The following is a 21,270-nucleotide window of genomic DNA, read 5'->3' as shown; positions in this document are numbered from 1 at the left end:
AATGCATTACTAGGAACAGTAGTGTGTATGCTTTAAAAACTGTTCAAAACTATGAAAAATAGAATTATTCATCACAAGGTCAGACCAGTCATCCGAGCATGAAACACACACACAAGAGCAAGTGTGACTTTGTGTGTGCCCCTGCTTCCCAAGCCTTTGCTGAACGGATTTTTTCAGTGTGTGGGCAGTTATCATTAGGGGTGAGGAACAGGGCCACCACATCACTGGAACAAAGAGTGTTCCTCAAAATCAACAAGAAAATTCTGTCTGATTGAAGACATTTACATCTACACACTGCTTTCTACTACATAAACACACATTGATCTAATGACATCACCTGGTTTAGTGTTATTAGTAATTTTCTTTTTTTCTAGTGATTACAAATACTATGAATGTGTGGCATGCCCTGAATTGTTCATTTTTTTTCAACTTCAAAGGGTTAAAGTTTTGTCACCATCCATAAATGGTCAAAATCCATTGTTGTTCAAAAAATAAAGGGATACATATCTCTTTGTCCTTGGTTGTTGTTTTTACCATGTTGTATGTCAACCTAGCTATACGCTATGTAGAATATGAAGACTGTGTAATCTGGACTGAATAGGAAATAGTTTAATTTAAAAACATAACACAAAGTTGTCCCCTTCCAAGTCATTTACTCATCTGTGTTAACTGAAATAGGAGTAAAAATAAAAACTAAAATATATTGATATGCTAAAATAAAAATGAAAACTAAAATTCATTGGAAAACTAAAACTAAACTAAAACTAACAAACACAGTTGGTAAAATAACTGAAATGAAACTGAATAATAATTTGAAATTTAAAACTAAATAAAAATTAAAACTAAATTTAAAATCCAAAACGATTATAACCTTGCTGTATACAAATATAATTATCCATAAAATCATTGCTTTGTTTAGTTAATGTGAATTTGTTCACAATGCAAATTCAATGCAATTCTTGTTGAGAGAACTACTAATTTTGTGTTCAGTCAACTATCAATTCGCAATATGAATTGTGAATTCACTTCCATTGTAAGTACCTAACTGTAACCCAGATTTGTGCTTTTTTATTTTTTTTTTAAGAAAAGGAGAGGCAAGTCAAAATAAATTTTTGTGGTAATAAATATTATGCCACAAATGCTGCTGATTTAGCATAACTTGTATTGAACTCGGAATATTCCTTTAACTGCAATCTTTGCCTCTGTAGAGAGTATGGAAGAGAGTATGTCTTGGCCATGCAGTACATAAAAATAACGGCAAAAAAAAAGAAAAAAAAAAGAAAGAAAGAAAAGCAGAAAAAAAAGCAGGAAAAAAAAGCAGAAAAAAAAAAGCCACTAACTGCATTTGTTCTACTAACTGCTATTCTTCTCTATGCAAATTGCCCTTTATTGTGGTAGTTACAGTCCATTATTTGTTTTCACAGGATATGTTGCTTTTCCCACTGGGGTCTGGCCACTACAATCACTACTGGCCACTTTCACAACCAGATGTTTGCAGGTGCTCCATTCTCAATCAATGCTGACCTAAAAACAGCATTCTTCTCACACTCAGATTCTGAGTTCGGAATGGCATACTACTCATACAGCTCTTACTACTTCAGCCATATCTGTCTATGGCAGAAATAGTAATAGTAATATGGTAGTATGCCATTCCGAACTTGGCCAGAGAAAATTTTAGCTGAAGAACAGGCAAACAGTCTTCATATAGAAACATACCAAAAAACACTCAAGGTTGCGATTGCAGCCAAAAGATGATGCACAATGCAGAACATTTAGAAATGCAGATGGGTGAATGCTTTCTGAAGGCACTGTACATGTGAGCAGTACCGCGTGAGCTGGTGAAGGCGCTTCAGGCATGTGTGTGTGTGCGTGCGTGTGTGAGGAAACGAGAGAACTGCTAGGACATGCTCTGCCAGTTCTCTGCCCGGGGTCACTCAGTGATGTCAGAGCAGTTCAGCACAACGCTGTGTGTGTGTGTTTGCGTTAGGCCCTTGACAGTGAGTGTGTCTTTTCTGTGTGTGTGTACGGACGATGCAATGAATGAGAAGATGGTAAAGAGTAAAACATGAAGATATTTGCATATATGTACATATATAGAGAACGAAAAAGAGAGAGAAGAAAATGGCTGCCATCCAGTAACACAAGTTCTTGTTAACGTGTTCTCTGAGCTTTGAAAACACGGATACGATATGCCGAACGTACCCTGGACACACTGACTGGAAGATCGCTCTAAGAACCATGATAGGTGAGTTTCAAAACACCAATATGATTTCAGACATTCATAAAAACACGAGCAATACACTCAAAGATCAGCCTGATGAACATGCTCACTGCGGTAGAATTAACCCTCTTAAATTGCAATAATTTTGTGAATTCTACCCTCCATAGGCAAGGGTCAATTATATTATGATTGCAGATTTATTACCGAAAGGTTTAAATGTGTTCTTAGGTCAGGGCATGTTGTCACATTTTTATAAGGGCAGGTTGTCATACGTTTTAAATTTAAAAAATGTATACAATTTATAATTTACAATATTTCTTGATCAAAACAGTGATTTTTGTACACTACCTTTTCCTTTTTTGTTGTTTCATAAGTCATTTGTGCCTCATATTTTAATACTTTTTAAATTTAGCGTAGATTGAAAGAGAGGTGCACAGCAGATTTTGTTTTGGTTGTGGGGTGAAGAGGGAATGTGTCCCCACCCCCCAATATTTACACAAATCCAACTCCACTGACAAATTACCTCATATAGTGTGACAACATGCCCTGCTGTTGTGAACGAGCATTATTATTTATAGATTTATTTTTTTTGTCGCCAAAACTTTAAGATATTTGGCTCTGCAGAAACTGACTTTCAAAAACAAACCAAAAAGTACTAGTCCCAGTGTTGTTACTGTTGTTATAGAGAACCAAAAATTCAAATATTGTACATACTGTATCATCCTGTAATTAGTTCATTACATGTATAATTTTAGTTTACTTGTAATTTGTGTTTAATTTTAATTGTATATATTTTATTTTGTTGCTGTTGTTATTCAAGTCTCAGCTATAATTGAAACAATTGTCTTAATCTCTTCATGCCTTGTTTGTTGTATACTAAAAGAATAATAAAAGAGAATTCTGATATAAGAAAAATATAAAGAAAATATAAAGAAAAAATACCATAATAACCAATATTGGATCTTATTTTAAGACACTGTTTATGTTAAAATTAGGAAAGATGTTGGATGGCACTGCATGACACTATCTATGCTCTGCAAACAAAAATACAAGACTAACATAGCATGACTATAGCAAATCTTTAAGGTTTGGTTGTAGGAAAATACAAAAATACCACCAAATAAATAAATAAATAAATAAATAAAATTGAAGTGAGACTTAATTATTCAGCTAAAGAGATGCTAAAAACATCCATAAATCTGTTTTAGGGAATAGAGGGAATGTATTTACTAAACTGACTGCTGATGTCTAGAACACTGAGAATAACATGCACTTTTCATTTGAGCCCATCACATCCATTTCGTTCAGCATTTCCATGTGTTTTACAAGGCTGCTACTGCCTGCTTTTGTGCATTGCATTAAATATGAATTAAAATGACACAAATAAATAAGGTTTAGAAATAGTGTAATAGCGAGAGTGTGTATCCACAGTCCAACTCTCATTAGTCTGAGGTTTGTGTCCTTAATTTAGAAATCCTTCAGGTCAGTGAACAAATCCACTCCAAACACGTCCTGCTTGCACAAACATCACATCTGTATATGGAGGGGAAAAGCAGAAAACTCAAGTTCCATGTGTGTAGCAAACCGTCCGCTAGCCTGTTCTCTCGCTACAGAGAAACAGTATCAATACATGGACACATCAATCCAAACATCAACGTGTTCCTGGATCAACATTCCCATCAAACAATCCAATTTTAGAGATAGGTGCAGGGTTAGGGGCTTGAACAACATTCTTACCAACCTATTACTTCCCTTTGATTGTAGGAGTAGTTATGTGCAATATGATCACAAGTCAGCATGTTGCTACCGAATGTACCAGAACACTGACATCATTATGCCGAGTTACTGTCAAGCGCCATCTCCCATCAGGCATTTTTGCATCAGTTCAGCTGTGTTAACCTTCTCATGTGGTGCGACGGATAGCGTGTTGCATGAAATACAGGAAGTAAGCGTGTTTGCATAATCAGTGACAGGCATGATTCAGAGGTTCCTTTTTCACTCTAACAATAAATTTTTACTTCACTGACAGTTAGGTTAAGGGATGGAGTTTGGGGGGTAGAGTTAATAAAATATGCATTGCTCTTCACTGTATTACATTCTTTTCAGCTAACATACTAAAACATGCTAAAACAACTTAAATAAAAGCTGTGTTTCCATCCCACTTGTTAAAAAACAAAAACAAATCATCACTTCTGGAAAAAATTGTAGCCACTGTGACTCGATTATTTAATAAAATACTTTTCACCCTTAGTGGACATTTCACCCTGAACTCACACATTTACTTTTACAGACCGAGTTTGGCTCATGAAATGTCAGCCTACTGTTTCCGAATTCACTTTAGCTGTGTTTCCATCCAAGTTGCGAATTTAATTTATGCAAAAAACCATAATATTGCAAAAACAATGTGCGAATTGAAGATGTGTTTCCATCCCGCTGGTTCAAAAGAACAAAATCGTCACTTCCAGAGAAACTGTAGCCGCTGTGACTCTTTTATGAGTAAAATACTCATGGTTTAGAGCATGCAGACAAAACACTGTAATGAACTTGTCTCATGTATGGGAGCAACAGTGCATCACACAGTTCTGGGAAAACTATGTGTGTGTGTTCCTCCTTCTTTATGTCTTTGTCGTGTGGGTCTATTTGATATTTTTCAAAAGTGTCAATAAACCTTTGGCACAGTTTAAGTTTGTATTCGACTTATTCAAACTCTATGCAGGCTTTGGATTTTCAGGACTGTTTTTTCAGGATGATCAGAGCAGATGAGATGATTGGTCCGCTGGTTAGTCTAGTCGAGTCATTCAGTCACTTGACTTTTTTGATGCCCATTTTGTAATCCTAATAAATTCGATAGGAGTTTATTCAGTAAATGTGTTTCCATCATAGTTTATGCACATTGCTTCTTATCGAATAAAAAATTTATCTACCTCAAGCAAGCGTATATGATTTTTTGAGAATTTTGGATATTTTATTAATATCTTGGTGTTTCCATCCAGCAGTTATGTGATATCCCAAAATGCGAATTGGAATATGATGGAAACTCAGCTATTGAGACTAGTCTGGTAAGTGTAGAGTAATGTTTGTTTACATAACATCCTTGGTCTTCAGGCTGCCCACATTTACCTGTTCAAAGGACCATGGGATGTTTGACTTCCATCCTTACCTCTACTCCACCACCCTTGATATGGTAGTGTGGTGTGGCAGTTATCATTACAAATGGTAACTGAAAGTTAAGCTACCACCATCCATGTTCCCTTGAGCAAGATAGTCAACTGCATTTTTCTCTAGGAGAAGTATGCTTGTAATACGTTCATGCTGCCATTCTTTGGTGACATCACGTAAAAGTTGTGGGAAAACCAATTCACAACCCCCAACTTATGTGGCGATAAACAAAGATTATGCCACTTGACCTGTTACAGCTCTGCATACTCAATACTTTATACAGTCTGTTTCAAGTATTGGGTGTTATCTGATTACAAAGTAATTAATGTAATCTAATAAAAAATTTGGACAAGACGTAGTGTAAACGCATTACATTTTGAATTCTTGGAATGAAATTAATGTTACTGATTTTCAATTCATTCAATTTAGTGCTGTCAGTTGATTAAAATATTTAATCGCGATTAATCGCATACTTTTTCACAGTTAATGGGGATTAATTGCAGATTTCATAACTGCTCAAATTTGACTAGAAATATACTTCTTTTCCCATCAGAATGCATTTACTTCCTTCTTAGAAAAGAAAACAATATGTAACAACACTGTTAATCAACATTTTCCAAACAAAGTATTCCACAAAAAAAATAGATAAATGCACTAACATAACATCAATTCAAGTAACATTAAACATTTTCCAAAGTCTAAGTGGGAAGTTGACTAACTGAAAGAACTCCCATAGGTTGAGTATTCATTGGACAATATTAATTGACAATACTAATAGTGGCTATCCACTTTGCTATAGCAATCGTGAAGTCACATTCACATGATTCATGCTGTTTTGAACTCCACATGAAAAGCACTTGCATTGAACTCTTTTGTTTTACTTTTAGTGCTGGCACTGCACACGTAAATGATACTTTATCCAAACTGTCCGGTAAGAAGGACGCGCAGCACAGCACCGGGGAAACCCTGATGTTTCACTTCAGCGAGTCATGTGAATGCGGCTTTTCACAGGTCCCATCTGGGTTTGTTTTGTACAAAATAATACAGTTAAGACATCCTTTCTTGATCACTTGATCACTGACACAGAATCAATGTTGTGTATGTGTCAGCGTGATGACCCCGGATGAACACATCTCGAAGGTTACAGAAATGTCAAATCTGTAAATGCATTAATCACAGTTAAGAAAAATTTATATTTTAAATCAATTGCATCTGTTAACACGTTAATTTCGACAGCTCTAATTTCATTATGTTTAAGTACATGACTAGGTTACAAATATTTCTAAAATAATATTATTTATGTGGAATACTTGTAAAACATGAATTTTGTTCATATGTAAGTCTGGATATAAGCCCCATAACAGGTAAGCGAGAAATATATAATTGTTTTTGAATTTGTTCAGTGTAAGGTGTTTTAGAAAGTATTAGTAATGTGATTTATTTTAAAATGAAGTTATCAGTTAAGTAATCTGATGACAATTTTAGAGAAGAAATTAATAATATGTAGTGGAATACTTTTAATGAATAACTTACCCAACACTGTCTGTTTCTGACCTTCTGAGGTTAATAATAATGCAATCTACATTTGAAGACTTCCAAATCCAATTAACCTGGTAATTTGTTAGACAATGAGGCACTATCCAGCCAATAAAATATTCAAACCCTTGTCCGCCCACTATTTGCAGAGACAGTAATTAACTTGCAACTGGACACCAGTTCCAGAAACCTTTTGTATTCTTATCAAACATATAGCCACACAAAACTTAAAACTGACAGCCGTACACCACTAGTGCATCAGAAAAATCAATAGCTACTCTACTGTCTTACTTTAGTCCTGAACATAAAATGCTTAGTTGCTTTGGAACAATACTTTAGAAATAAATGTAATTGAAATATTGTTTGAGGGGACACCAAAAAAGCCTGACAATTAAGGTAAAATTATTGTAGTGGTAACTCCCCCATTCATCTGTTTCTTCAGCAGGTGTGGTGTTTGCATTATCCAGCCTGTTGTTACTTCAGGCAGTCTCCTCTTGCCCCAAGGAGTGTTCATGTGACACTCACACCAAAGTGGTGGACTGCCGGGGACGAGGATTGTACGATATTCCTCATAAGATCCAACAAGACACAACAGAGCTATATCTCCAAAACAACCGCATCCGAGGCCTCAGCTCCATGTCTTTCCAAGAGACACCTCAACTCCAAATTCTGGATCTGGCCAACAATTCAATCACTACACTTTCCCCCAGTGCCTTTCTGGGACTCAGAGGCCTGAAAATGCTCATTCTGGCCAATAACTCTATTCGGGAGGTGGACCGGCGCCTTCTGGTTTCAATAAGAAACCTAACCCTCTTGGACCTGTCCCATAACAGCTTAGGAGGTCTACCAGGAGCTCTTGCTGATAGCTTCCACCATCTGACCCACCTATCCCTGCACTACAATCGGCTGACCAAGCTGGACCGTACACACCTGGAGTCTCTTGGGAATCTGAAAGTTCTTCATCTGAAGGGTAATCCCTGGAGATGTGACTGTCATCTGATAGGACTCAAGCTATGGCTGGAGACATTTGCCTTCAAAGGTAACAAAATAGTCAAATCCACCATACACATTGCTGATAGAAATGGATTTCATATAACTGATAAAGTAATTAGACAACAAAAATCAAGTATTTGCAATTAGATTACATAACATTTTTAAATAGTCAAATTGCAGTTACTTTTTACGAATTACATGTTTACATATTCATCAGGCAACAACAGTAAAAAAAATTATAATCTATTGATCCCCCTTATTTTTTTAAAACTTTTAAAATAAATTTACTGTCAGTTATTTTAATTATTGATTTTCATTATAGATTTTCAATTGATAAGTTTAATTTGATTCTTCTATTTTAAAAATGTTCATTCTAAATCAGCCTACAGCTGATATTAATTTTGTATGTCTGATAAGTAATTTTGGAAGAGGGTCAGGGGAGAGGGAGGGTTGTGAAATCATACACACAGTGTACCAAGATTACAATTCAGAAGTAATCTACCCAGCACTGAATAGACATTGCTACTAATTCAAGTTTATGTACTTGACCTTTGTACGTTTCATCTGGTCATGACAAGAGTTGAAAGATATAACTACACAGTGATTCTATCACACCAGTCATATGCAAACATATACTGTATTTAAAGCAATAGTTCACCCATAAATGAAAATTCTCTCATTAGTTACTCACCATCATGATATCCCAGGTGTTTATGACTTATTTTTTCACCAGAACACATTTGAAGAAAAATAGAAAAATATCTTATCTCAGTAGGTCCATAAAAAAGTGGATGGTGATCTGACTTTTGAAGCTCAAATTTCAAATTTCTGCCTTTAAACCCTCCAAAAATTTGGCCCCATTCACATCCATTGTAAGTGCCTCACTGTAACCTCGATTTTTTTTTTTTTTTTTTTTTTAATAAAAGGAGGGACAAGTCAAAATAAATTGTTGTGGTAATCAACATTATTCCACAAATGCTGTCTATTGAGCTTAACTTGTATTGAACCCATGGCTGACCATTACGGCAGGTTCACACACCCTCCGTGAGCGGGTGTGAGTGGCGCGTTTTCGTTTTGGTGCCCATAATAACAGATTACACCATTCTCATGGCAAGTGAGAGTCAGGAGGTGACTCATCCCAGAAGCGTCCCAGACGCAGCGAGAGGATAGTTTCCGCGTTGAGCTTATTTTTGCCGTGCGGCTCACGCTGATCTCAGCGGCTCTGGGTGCAGTACACAACACTAAAATAATCAGGAGATTACAGAAAAGACACAAAAGCAAATCAAAATTATTCAAACTAAACCTGCAGTACACTACAATTTATATGTCTGCATGCAAGTAAACTCAATAAAATAACTTAATAAAGGAAAGAATTAATAAACTGCCGGACCTTTTGCCATTCTGTATAGGTGTATAGTATAGACACAACATTAACCAATCACGACCATGTGTGCTGATTAAGATGAAGTGCACGTGACAGCCCGCTATTGTCCTTAACCAGCAGCACTAACCTCAGCTTATTATGACCTTATTAAAGAAAAAAATTGGTGTAGGACCCCAGAGATAACTTTATTTCTGCGCAGATGCACTGCTGTTTCTTGCGGAAGAGACATGGCCAATGTCAATGCCCAATGCGACCACCTTGCTTACGCCCCGCTCCTGGAGGATGTGTAAACCTGGCATTAGCTTAAATTATTGTGGCAGATAAGACAACACAAACGTGGCTTTAAACCTGTGTTTAGGCTGCCAGTTCGCAAGAATAATTGACTATAGAAATCTTCTATAGATTCTTCTAAATCATTCTTCTGACATGCTGGAAATTTACGTTTTATCCCAACTCATTAACTCAGGTATCAGGTTGGTGACCTGAGCGTGTGTGGATGCTCCATCTGTAGTGACTCTCAGCTGTGATGGGCAGTAATGCTTAAGCTGTTTGTTTAACTCTCTCAGCAGTAGTGTAGCAGTTATCTGAGCAATTAAGCCGATAATGTCAACGAAACTCACGCAGTGACTGACAGCCCAGTCTCCCTTAACACCAACTCAATTAGCTCATTACACATAAAAAAAGGTCATTGTTGCCACCTGCTGGCTAAAATCTTTAATGTCATAAGGATGAATGAAAATCCCCACATCTAGTCAAGTCAAGTCAAATTGATTTGTTTAGCGCTTTTCACACAGGCGTTGTTTCAAAGCAGCTGTACATTAAATTATGCTATAACAAAGAATTTATGAATATAATGCCAATATTAGTTATGTTTAGAACTATTAGTGGTTAAAATTAGTAAATGTATTAAGTGTTGTGGGTCAATGATTAAACAAAATGATTTTGTATTAACTATATGTTTTAGTGTTAAAGTTCTTGAAGTCATCCCGAATTAACTGAGGAAATACACGTAGATGCATTGTCCTTTGATTTTGGCAGATGAAGGCTTCTGTTAGTGGTTAATTCATTTTCTATGTAGTTTAAGAGAGTGTTGTCCCTCCTTTGACCAAGTTGATATAATTTAGGTATCATTCAGTGAGGTGCATCGCAGTCCGGCTGTAAGCTTATGGCAGGTAATTTTGGTGAATTCCATCCTGAGCCCATGCTTCAGACAGTGGCTCATGGAGAATCCCATGTCTTTGAGTTCGCATCAATTCATCCTCTGTGAAGTCCGTTTTAGTAGACTGAAGTGAAGTCTGGCTGGCACATGCTTCAGTTGGTCATCATCACTCAGTGACACAGTGGGAATCGGACATCAGGCAGGACTGGAGATGGATCTGGCAGGCTCTGGTAACCTTGGGATATAATCCCAAAATTTAGACAAGGAAAGAAATAGAATAAAATTAGTGTAGATGCCATTCACTTTAAAGCAGGGTTAAAGAATTAAGAGAAGTGTTTTCGGTTCCGGCAGACCTAACTAAAGCAGCATAACTATGATTTGAGGGATAAATTAGGTGTATGCCTGGCTTAACCCTCTGGGGTCTGAGGGTGTTTTGGGCCCTGGAGAAGTTTTGACATGCCTTGATATTTGTGCTTTTTTCAGTTGCTTAAAAACATATTAATGGCTAAAGTCTGATAACACTGTATTCAGCACAAACTAGGCTACAATAATATGTGAGCAACATGTATGTACTTGTTTGTATTTTTGAGAAAATAATGTTTATGTGTGGTTTTTGAAAAAACAAACATTTTAAGTTAGTGAAATAAGGCCATATAACACATACTAAATATTTGTTCACAAGACTTTTGAGAACTGGATCTTGTAGCCTAGAATTTTTGCTACAAAATGATGTGAAAACCATCCTGATCATTCATTCATACAAAACAATATAGTCATTTAACTTTTGTAAGACACTTTTAGTGTTAGAAAGGACATATGCAAGGAGGCGTGGATGATCATGAATATTGATGTGATTCACACCTGAGGAGACAAAGACCCCTCCCCTGAGAGAGAATGAATGTGAGGAGACTTAATGATTGAATGCATTGTTTGTAACTTATTCACAAAATCAAGTTTAAGTTAAACGTAATCTGACTATACATTTTCTTTATATAAAGACTTTAGACCTACACTACTGTTTAAAAGTCTAAGATCGGTAAGATTTTTAAATGTTTTTAAAAGAAGTCTCTTCTACTCACCAAGGCTGCATTTATTTGATCCAAAATACAGCAAAAACAGTGATATTGTGAAATATTTTTACAATTTAAAATAACTTTTCTACTTGAATATATTATAAAATGCTATTTATTCCTGTGATGTAAAGCTGAATTTTCAGCATCATTACTGCAGTCTTCAGTGTCACATGATCCTTCAGAAATCATTCTAATATGCTGATTTTCTAATATGGGCATATTTACAGCACATTTTACACATTTACACCTGAACAGATATTTGCAAGCACAAGCTTTGTTGATGATAATGAGGCAGCATAAACACTAGTTAAAATATAATCTAAACATTCATATTATTTTATATCATACAACACACAATTTAAATACCTGCTTTAGCCAAAACAACATTAAATGTAACTAAAACTTGTCTATTAGGACATATTTCAAATTTCAATACTTTGAATACTGGCTGGCAAGTCTGGAAATAGTCTAACTAGTAAAATATGTACATGTTTATATAAAATAGCATGTCAACTAATGTAAGTAAAGACTTACTCATCCGAAATTGTATCCTCGGCTGGATCAAGTCACTCTTCAAACTTTCATCGTCAGAGTCCCGCTCTTCTACTGAGAAAAATGTGAACTCTTCGTCACTATCCAGGACCATCTGTAAAGCTTCCTCACCTATGTAGCGTGCCATCTTCCAAACACGCAGGAAAGTGAATGAATCTGATGATGTTTTTTAAGGCATTGTTGGGGGCATTTACCATTTGCATTGATAGCCTCAGCACATTAATGTATGAATAGCGCGCTCTGCTGGTGGGTGGGATCACATTAGCTTTACATCACAGGAATAAATTGCATTTTAAAATATATTATATATATGTGTGATCACATTAGGGATAATTAGCTGAGCCAGGAGAAACTGTACATCGCTTTGTTTCATACAGATTACATTGCAGGAGAATATTTGTTTTAAATCTGAATTGTTTTATTTAAAAGTACACATTTTAAGCTTTCTTTAGACATATGTTTCATGTTTGTCTGATAAGTATTCGTGGAGTTTCCATTCGTTTTTGTGACGTGTTTCAGAAAGATGCTCGCGGAGACAGAGACGGCTGAAAGCGCACCATTTATTTTCTTTATTTTACAAAAGCACAAGGTTTTGTTGTTATTGTGAGTGTACACAAATAAAAGTAGACCCTTTATAGTCTCTACTGATGTCTTACACTTATCTGTATGCCCCAAAATGACGGAGTATTTTAAGTTTTTTCCACTGTAATGAGGAAAAAATCCAGCAGAACGCGCCGGCGTGTCCGTCGACCCCTGAGGGTTAATAAATAAGTCTTTAGTCTAGACTTAAACTGAGAGAGTGTGTCTGAGTTCCAAACACTGCTAGGAAGGTTATTCCATAGTTTAGGAGCCAAATATGAAAATGATCTCCCTCCTTTTGTGGATTTTGATATTCTCTGTATTGTTAACAGACCGGAGTTTTGTGATCTTAGTGAGCACGATGGATTATAGTGTGATAGAAAGTCACATAAGTACTTAGGAGCTAGACCATTCAAAGATTTGTAATTAACAGAATTTTAAAATTAATACAAAACTTAACAGGTAATGCTGATAAAATGAGGCTGATATGATCATATTTCTTGGTTCTAGTTAGCACTCTCGCTGCTGCATTGTGAACCAACTGAAGTTTATTTATTAAACCTGCAGGACATCCACCAAGTAATGCATTACAATAACCTAGTCTTGAGGTCATGAACGCATGAATTCATTTTTCAGCATTAGAAACAGATAGCATGTGTCATAACTTGGCAATATTTCTGAGGTGGAAGAATGCAGTTCTACAAATATTAGAAGTTTGTTTTTCAAAGGTTAGATTGCTATCAAATATAACACCTACATTTTTTGCTTTAGAAATTGAGGTTACAGTAAATCCAACAAGAGTCAGATTATATTTAAGCGTCTTATTTTTTGAGGTTTTTGTTCCAATAATTAGCACTTCTATTTTATCGGAATTGAGTAGAAGGAAATTTCTAGCCATCCAATCTTTGTTATCATTTCTACACTCAAATTTGGTTGGGTTTCGAAGAAATATAAAGTTCCCTATCTGTCACTCACTCGACGTTGGTGTCGATGTAGTGACACTAGGGGTCACTCTTGGGAGCCCGAGACACCTCTGGTCTTTGATAAAAGGCCAATGAAAATTGGCGAGTGGTATTTGCATGCCACTCCCCCGGACATACGGGTATAAAAGGAGCTGGTATGCAACCACTCATTCAGATTTTCTCTTCGGAGCCAAACGGTCATGCTCACTGAGCTGAATACTACTGTTCATTCACCTCTGCTGGATCTGACAGCGCGTTTCAGCGGCTTCTCCCCCCTCTGCACTGGTGCACTGCAGAGAACACCCCTGGGCGCTTCGGCAGAAAAACTAGAGAGTATATTTTCTGAAAGAGCATTTTTCTCCTCTAAAAGAGTATATATTTCTCTAAAAGAGCGCACACACGGAACGTCTTTTTAAAGACTCGTCTTTTTAAAGATGCTTTTCCGATTATGTGTTATTCCTGGTTGTGCTCGTTATCTCTCGCCTTCTAACGGTCACAATCACTGTCTTTCGTGTCTGGGCACTGCTCACGTGGAGACAGTGTTCGTGGATGGTCATTTTCTCATTGCAAGAATATGTCCATGGCAACGTTGAGGTCGTGGCTCGCCTTCGTAAGAAAGCGAGCCACCCCAGAGGCTCCCGCCTTGGTCCTTTTACCCACGGGTATGAGGCCAGACCCCAATGGGACCACCTCCGCCGGGTATCCCCCCGTGGACCTCCCATTCCCCAGCATGCTCGTCTGCCCCGATCGGGCTTCCGGGTGAGTCCGCCGGCTCGTCTCACGGCGAGTTCGACCTCTTATTCGGAGCCCGCGAAAGTGATGAGCTCTCCTCCCTTCGGGGTTGATTGCCCAGTCACAGGCTGACGCGGAGATGACGACATGCTTTCCCGGGCAGCCGCGAGTGTCAGTTAGAGTGGATTTCACCGCTCTTCCCTGAACCCTCGCGGCTCGGTGATTGGTTCCTGGGCTCGTGGCGCCGCTCAAAGCCACGCCCCGCCCCGTTCCTTTCTTCCCAGAAGTGCAGAAGTCCCGATCTTTTCAGCTTCCCCGCCCTCACTACCCTCGATGGTGGGGCGGCCAAGGGCTATTCGGCAATCCCCCGGTGGATAAAGGCGCTCGCGGTGCACCTATGCCCGCAGAGCGCCGCCACCTGGCGCGGGTGCCCAAAGCCCCCATCCAAGGCCTGTAGGTTTACGTCGTCTCTGACGGCCAAGGCCTACGGTGCCGCTGGACAAGCCGCCTCCGCCCTGCACGCCATGGCTCTCCTGCAAGTCCGCCAAGGCACTAAAGGAACTGCACGAGGGTAGTTCCACCCCGGGATTGATGCAGGATCTGCGCTCGGCGACCGAGCGATGGCCACACTAGTGGTCCAGGAGTGCCACCTTTGGCTCAACCTGGTCGAGATGGGTGAGGCCGACAAGACACGATTCCTTGCTACCCCCATTTCCCAGGCAGGCCTATTCGGTGACACCGTCGAGGACTTTGCCCAGCAGTTCTCGATGGTAGAGCAGTAGATGGATGCTAGCCAGCATATCCTGCTCCGGTGCAGCTCAAGATCCCGCACCCCGTCTACTCATCGCTAAGGGCATCCCCCTGCAGTGACTGCACCGGCTCCGCCACAGCCCGCCCCTTCGGCCCGGCCCCGGCATGGAGCCCACCGCAGGAAGCAGACGCCACCCGTCTCGCGGCTGCCCAGAACCCATGAAAGGCTTCAAAGTGCCCTTGAGACGGGCGACCCAGGGACAACGAAACCCGCTGCTCTGGAGCTGGTAAGTAGATCTTCATTTTTTTGTTACCTTTTGCATTTTGCGCTGCATGCCCAAGTGGCTGCAGTACTCAAGAGCTCAGCAAGAGAGGTTTCCTTGTTCCCTGGGTCATGTATCCGGTGTGTACGGCCGTCATCACGACCACCGTCCACCACTCCATTTGGCAGGTTTGGCGCTCCAGCGGCGGTCTCCCGCCCCTCAGCACCCAGCTGTGGCACAAATCTGCCCCCAATGTGATAGTCTCCACGGGTCACGAGGACAGGCCTCTTCCTCCCCGTCCCTCCCCCGTTCAAGGACGAAAAAGCTGCTACCTTGTGCGTGGAGATCGCTACCCTCCTACGGAAGGGCGCGATAGTACCTGTCCCTCCAGCCGAGATGAAGAGGGGGTTTTTCAGCCCCTACTTCACTGTACTGAAAAAAGGCAGTGGGTTGAGGCCAATCTTGGACCTGTGAGTTCTGAACTAGGCTTTACACAGACTCCCGTTCAAGATGCTGACGCGAAGACGCATTCTGGCGAGCGTCCGGCATCAAGATTGGTTCGTGGCGGTAGACCTGAAGGATGCGTACTTCCACGCCTCGATCCTTCCTCGACACAGACCCTTCCTGCGGTTCGCGTTCGAGGGTCAGGCATATCAGTACAAAGTCCTCCCTTTCGGCCTGTCCCTGTCTCCTCGTGTCTTTACGAAGGTCGCCGAGGCTGCCCTTGCCCCGTTAAGGGAGGTGGGCATTCGCATTCTCAACTATCTCGATGACTGGCTAATCCTAGAGACATGTTGTGCGCACACAGGGACTTGGTGCTCTCACACCTCAGCCGACTAGGGCTTCGGGTCAACTGGGAAAAGAGCAAGCTCCTCCCGGTTCAGAGCATCTCTTTTCTCGGTTTGGAGTTGGACTCAGTCTCCTTGATGGCGCGCCTTACGAACGAGCACGCCCAGTCAGTGCTGGCCTGTTTGAAGGCGTTCAAACAGGGAACAGCGGTTCCACTGAAACTTCTTCAGAGGCTCCTGGGGCATATGGCATCCTCGGTGGTGGTCACCCGCTCGGGTTGATGCATATGAGGCCGCTTCAGCACTGGCTCCAGACTCGAGTCTGGAGTCGAGTCACGGGACACACCGCGTGGCCATCACGTTGGTCTGTCACCGTCTTTTCAGCCCTTGGACCAACCTCTCATTCCTACGGGCAGGTGTTTCTCTAGAACTAGTCCCCAGGCGCTTCGTGGTCACGACAGACACCTCCAAAACGGGTTGGGGCACCGTTTGCAATGGGCACACAGCTGCTGGCCTCTGGACGGGTCCGCGACTGCATTGGCACATCAACTGCCTTGAGTTGTTGGCATTTCTGCTCACCCTGCGGAGGTTTCGGCCGTTGATCCAGGGCAAGCACGTGTTAGTTCAGACAGACAACACGACAACGATAGCATATGTCAACCGCCAAGGTGGTTTGCGTTCTCGTTGTATGTCACAACTCACCCGCGTCTCCTCCTCTGGAGTCAGCAGCACCTCAAGTCGCTGCAAGCCACTCACATCCCGGGCAACCTCAACACTACAGCGGACGTGCCGTCACAACAGGTTACCCTCAGGGGAGAGTGGAGACTCCACCTTCAGGTGGTCGATTTGACAGGCACAGGTGCACCTGTTCGCCTCCCAAGAATCCTCCCCACTGCCTGCTCTGGTACGCCCTGACTGAGGCCTCCCTCGGCATAGACGCGCTGGCACACAGCTGGCCCCCTGGCATTCGCAAATATGCGCTTCCCCCAGTGAGCCTGCTTGCACAGACCCTGTGCAAGGTCTGGGAGAATGAGGAGCAGGTCGTCCTGGTAGCACCCTACTGGCCCGCCCAGATGTGGTGCTCAGACCTCATGCCCCTCGCGACAGCTCCCCCCTGGCAAATTCCCCTGAGGAAGGACCTTCTTTCTCAGGGAAGGGGCACCATCTGGCACCCGCTCCCAGACCTCTGGAATCTCCATGTCTGGCCCCTGGACGGGACGCGGAAGACCTAAGCTGTCTCCCATCTGCGATGGTAGACACGATCACTCAGGCTAGGGTAGACCCATCGGGAAGACCCCCAGAGATGCGCAGTCAGATCAGTGCTTTCCTTCCTGCAAGAGAGGTTGGAAGGGAGGCTGTCCCCTTCCACCTTGAAGGTGTATGCTGCTGCCATAGCAGCACACCACAACGCAGTCAACGGTAAGTCCTTAGGGAAGCATGACCTGATCATCAGGTTCCTAAGAGGTGCCGGGAGGCTGAATCTCTCCAGGCCGCGCCTCGTTCCCTCATCGGACCTCTGTAGTTCTTCAGGGTCTACAGAGAGCCCCCTCTGAGCCTTTGCAGTCAGCCGAGCTTAAGGCACTCTCCTTGAAGACTGCCCTCCTGACTGTGCTCACTTCCATCAAGAGGGTAGGTGACCTGCAAGCGTTCTCTGTCAGTGAAACATGCCTGGAGTTCGGTCCAGGTTACTCTCATGTGATCCTGAGACCCTGACCGGGCTATGTGCCCAGGGTTCCAACCACCCCTTTAGGGACTAGGTGGTGAACCTGCAAGTGCTGCCCCAGGAGGAGGCAGACCCAGCCCTGTCATCGCTGTGTCCGGTGTGCGCTTTACGCATCTATTTGGATCGCACGCAGAGCTTTAGAATCTCTGAGCAGCTCTTTGTCTGCTTTTGGTGCACAGCGGAAAGGAAGCTCTGTCTCCAAGCAGAGGATCGCCCACTGGCTCGTTGATGCCATAACTATGGCATATCTCGCCCAAAACATGCCGCCCCCGGTAGGGCTACGAGCCCATTCTTCCCGTGGTGTAGCGGCTTCTTGGGCCTTGGCCAGAGGTGCCTCTCTAACAGACATTTTCAGAGCAGCGGACTGGGCAACACCCAACACCTTTGCAAGGTTCTACAACCTCCGGGTGGAACCGGTTTCGTCCCAGTTAGTGGCACGCAACACAAGCGGATAAGCCCGGGATAGCCGGCCGGGTGTATCGCTTGCACATAGCGCCTTCCAACTCCTTTTGTGCTGAAGACGTGTTCCATTAATTCCCAGTAGTGTTCACAAAATTTGTTCCCTGGTTGACTTCCTCCGAGCCCTGTGGCAGTCGAGTTTTCAGAGAGACTTGCTGCCGGCCCAGTACACATGTTAACTAAGAGCCCGGTTCTGGGGTAGGTGCTCTGCATGTGGCGGTTCCCTGTAAGGCTAACCCCATGCGATCTATATCTTCCGCTAATTTGTTTCCCTGCTGGCAAACTGCGTCTTCCTTGGGCAGAGCCCCTCTGCCCCAGTCTCCATGTTGTAGTAACTCCTCCTCCATTGGGTAGGATCTACCTTGAAGGCTCTCCACATGGTTGGAAAGACCATGTGACGTATTCTTCCACTTAAATATCCCCCCCCTCTTGGGGCAAGGTGTGGTCTCCGCGGTGTCCTCCCCTTGGGAGGGACACCCCCCAACTAGACCTGGCAGCCCAGTCGGATAATCCCCCTTCTTTTTTAGGGAGTGGAAAAAGAGAAGGGGAAAAGAGGCCATGACTGGGATAAACCTGTCTCTATCTTTGGGTAGTCGACTTGTCCCCAAAAAGGGCCGTTCGACACTCATAACTATGTTGGGGGAGGTTACGTGTCGACCTGGTGTGCTGGCTATGAGGCACACAGCAAGTCTGCCCACCACACACCGCCAGTTCACGTAACACAGTTCAGCCTTTTGCCGTTTTGTATAGGGACCCCTAGCGTCACTACATCGCCACCAACGTCGAGTGAGTGACAGATAGGGAACGTCATGGTTACTGGTGTAACCTCCATTCCCTGATGGAGGGAACGAGACGTTGGTCCCTCCTGCCACAGCGCTGAACTACCCGCTGAAATGGCCGGACCTTATATCGGCTCCTCAGCGTAAAACCTGAATGAGTGTTTGCATACCAGCTCCTTTTATACCCGTATGTCTGGGGGAGTGGCATGCAAATACCACTCACCAATTTTCATTGGCCTTTTATCAAAGACCAGAGGTGTCTCGGGCTCCCAAGAGTGACCCCTAGTGTCACTACATCGACACCAACGTCTCGTTCCCTCCATCAGGGAACGGAGGTTACACCAGTAACCATGACGTTTTGTATTGTCAGCATAAGAGTGAAAATAAATTCCATGGTTCCTGATAATGTCTCCCAGGGGGAGCATATATAGTGAGAAAAGCAGAGGCCCTAAAACTGATCCCTGTGGCACTCCATACTTAACTTTAATTTGATCTGACAGTTTCTCATTTACACAGACATAGTGGTAGTGGTCAGAGAGATAGGACCTAAACCAAGCTAATGCCTGTCCACAAATGCCAACATAATTCTCAAGCCTATCCAAGGGAATGTCATGATCTATGGTGTTGAAGGCAGCACTAAGATCTAAAAGCACAAGAAGAGAAATGCAGCCACGTAATGATAAGAGAAAGTCACTTGTAACTCTGATAAGTGCAGTCTCTGTACGATGATGGGGCCTAAATCCTGACTGAAATTCTTAATATATACCATTTCTCTGTAAAAATAAACACGATTGGGAGGACACTACCTTTTCTAGTATTTTCGACATAAATCGGAGATTTGAAATCGGTCAATAATTAGCCAATTCTCCTGGATCAGGATGTGGTTTCTTGATAAGTAGTTTGATAACTGCCAGTTTAAAGTTTCTTGGGACATGCCCTAAGGATAATGAGGAGTTAATAATATTAAGAAGAGGTTCTGAGATTACAGGAAACACCTCATTTAGGAGTTTAGTCGGTATTGAATCTAACATACATGTTGCTGATTTTGACGTTTTGATCATTTTTGTTAGCTCTTCCTGACCTAGATTGAAGTTCCTCATAGGGAATAATTTTAGTCTTCTGGGGTGCTGTGGCAGACGGATGTCTAATTCCAATTTTGGTTCTGATGATTTCGATTTTATCAGTAAAGAAATTCATAAAGTCATTACTACTATGCTGCAATGTAATATCTGGTACAATAGAAGTTTTATTTGCTAACCAATTTAGCCACAGTACTGAATAAACACCTAAGATTGTTGTGGTTATTTCAATGAGTTTGCTCAAATATGCATCCTGGCAGTTTTTAGAGCCTGTCTGTAGTTAGAGACACTATCCTTCCATGCACCATGAAATACCTCTAATTTTGTATTCTTCCACTTATGCTTCATTTTCTGAGCTGCTCTCTTGAGAGCATGAGTGTGATCATAGTACCATGGTGCAATATATTTATCTTTAACTTTCTTTAATCGAAGTGGGGCGACACTATCTAGAGTGCTTGAGAAGACTTTATCCATATTTTTTGTGACAACATCAAGTTCTTCTGAACTTTTTAGCATGAGTATTTGAGACAAGTCTGGAAGATTATTAGTGAAGCTATCTGTAGTAGTTGAAAGAATAGTTCTACCTAAACTATAATGTTGCATAGATTGAGTTACCTTTGCTAAGCGCAGCATACAAGAGACAAGGTAATGATTTGAGATATCATCACTCTGTGGCAGAAATTCTACACTTTCAACATCAATTCCATATGACAAATTAGATCTAGTGTATGATTTTGGTGATGGGTTGGACCTGTCACATTTTGTCTAACCCCAACAGAGTTGAGAATATCGATAACTGCTAATCCCAGCGTATCATTTTCATTATTTATGTGGATGTTGAAGTCACCGACGATTAAAGCTCTATCCACAGCAACCACTAGATCTGACAGAAAATTAGCAAAAAGGAATTCAGAATATGGCCCTAGTGGTCTATATACTGTTGCAAGAACAAAAGACAACAAATATTTTTTATTTATATCTGACAATATCACATTAATCATTATCAGTTTAAAAGAATTAAACTTATATCCTGACCTTTGAGTAACACTGAAAATATTACTGTAACTTGTAGCAACAAT

At 41.6% G+C, this 21,270-nt stretch overlaps 1 protein-coding gene across 5 annotated transcripts in view; it reads left to right on the top strand.

Moving 5' to 3' along the window:
* Window positions 1-1,929: 1,929 nt before the first annotated feature.
* The window catches only part of LOC127424745 (leucine-rich repeat and transmembrane domain-containing protein 1), a 78,748-nt gene continuing 59,407 nt past the window's right edge, over window positions 1,930-21,270 (top strand). For 4 of the 5 annotated variants that reach the window (XR_007894510.1, XR_007894509.1, XR_007894508.1 and 1 more), the window contains exons 1-2: window positions 1,930-2,245; window positions 7,359-7,955. Coding sequence is in view for 2 of the 5 variants with exons in the window: in XM_051670176.1 (XP_051526136.1) it covers window positions 2,239-2,245; window positions 7,359-7,955 (604 nt within the window). In the remaining 3 variants the exon portion in view is untranslated. The remainder of the gene's footprint in view (window positions 2,246-7,358; window positions 7,956-21,270) is intronic. The other variant, XM_051670178.1, reaches the window with a different exon arrangement.

Source organism: Myxocyprinus asiaticus, chromosome 33, assembly GCF_019703515.2.
Source record: "Myxocyprinus asiaticus isolate MX2 ecotype Aquarium Trade chromosome 33, UBuf_Myxa_2, whole genome shotgun sequence".
Lineage (NCBI taxonomy): Eukaryota > Metazoa > Chordata > Actinopteri > Cypriniformes > Catostomidae > Myxocyprinus > Myxocyprinus asiaticus.
Note: the sequence above shows the minus strand (reverse complement) of the source record. Positions and strands in the feature narration are given on the sequence as shown.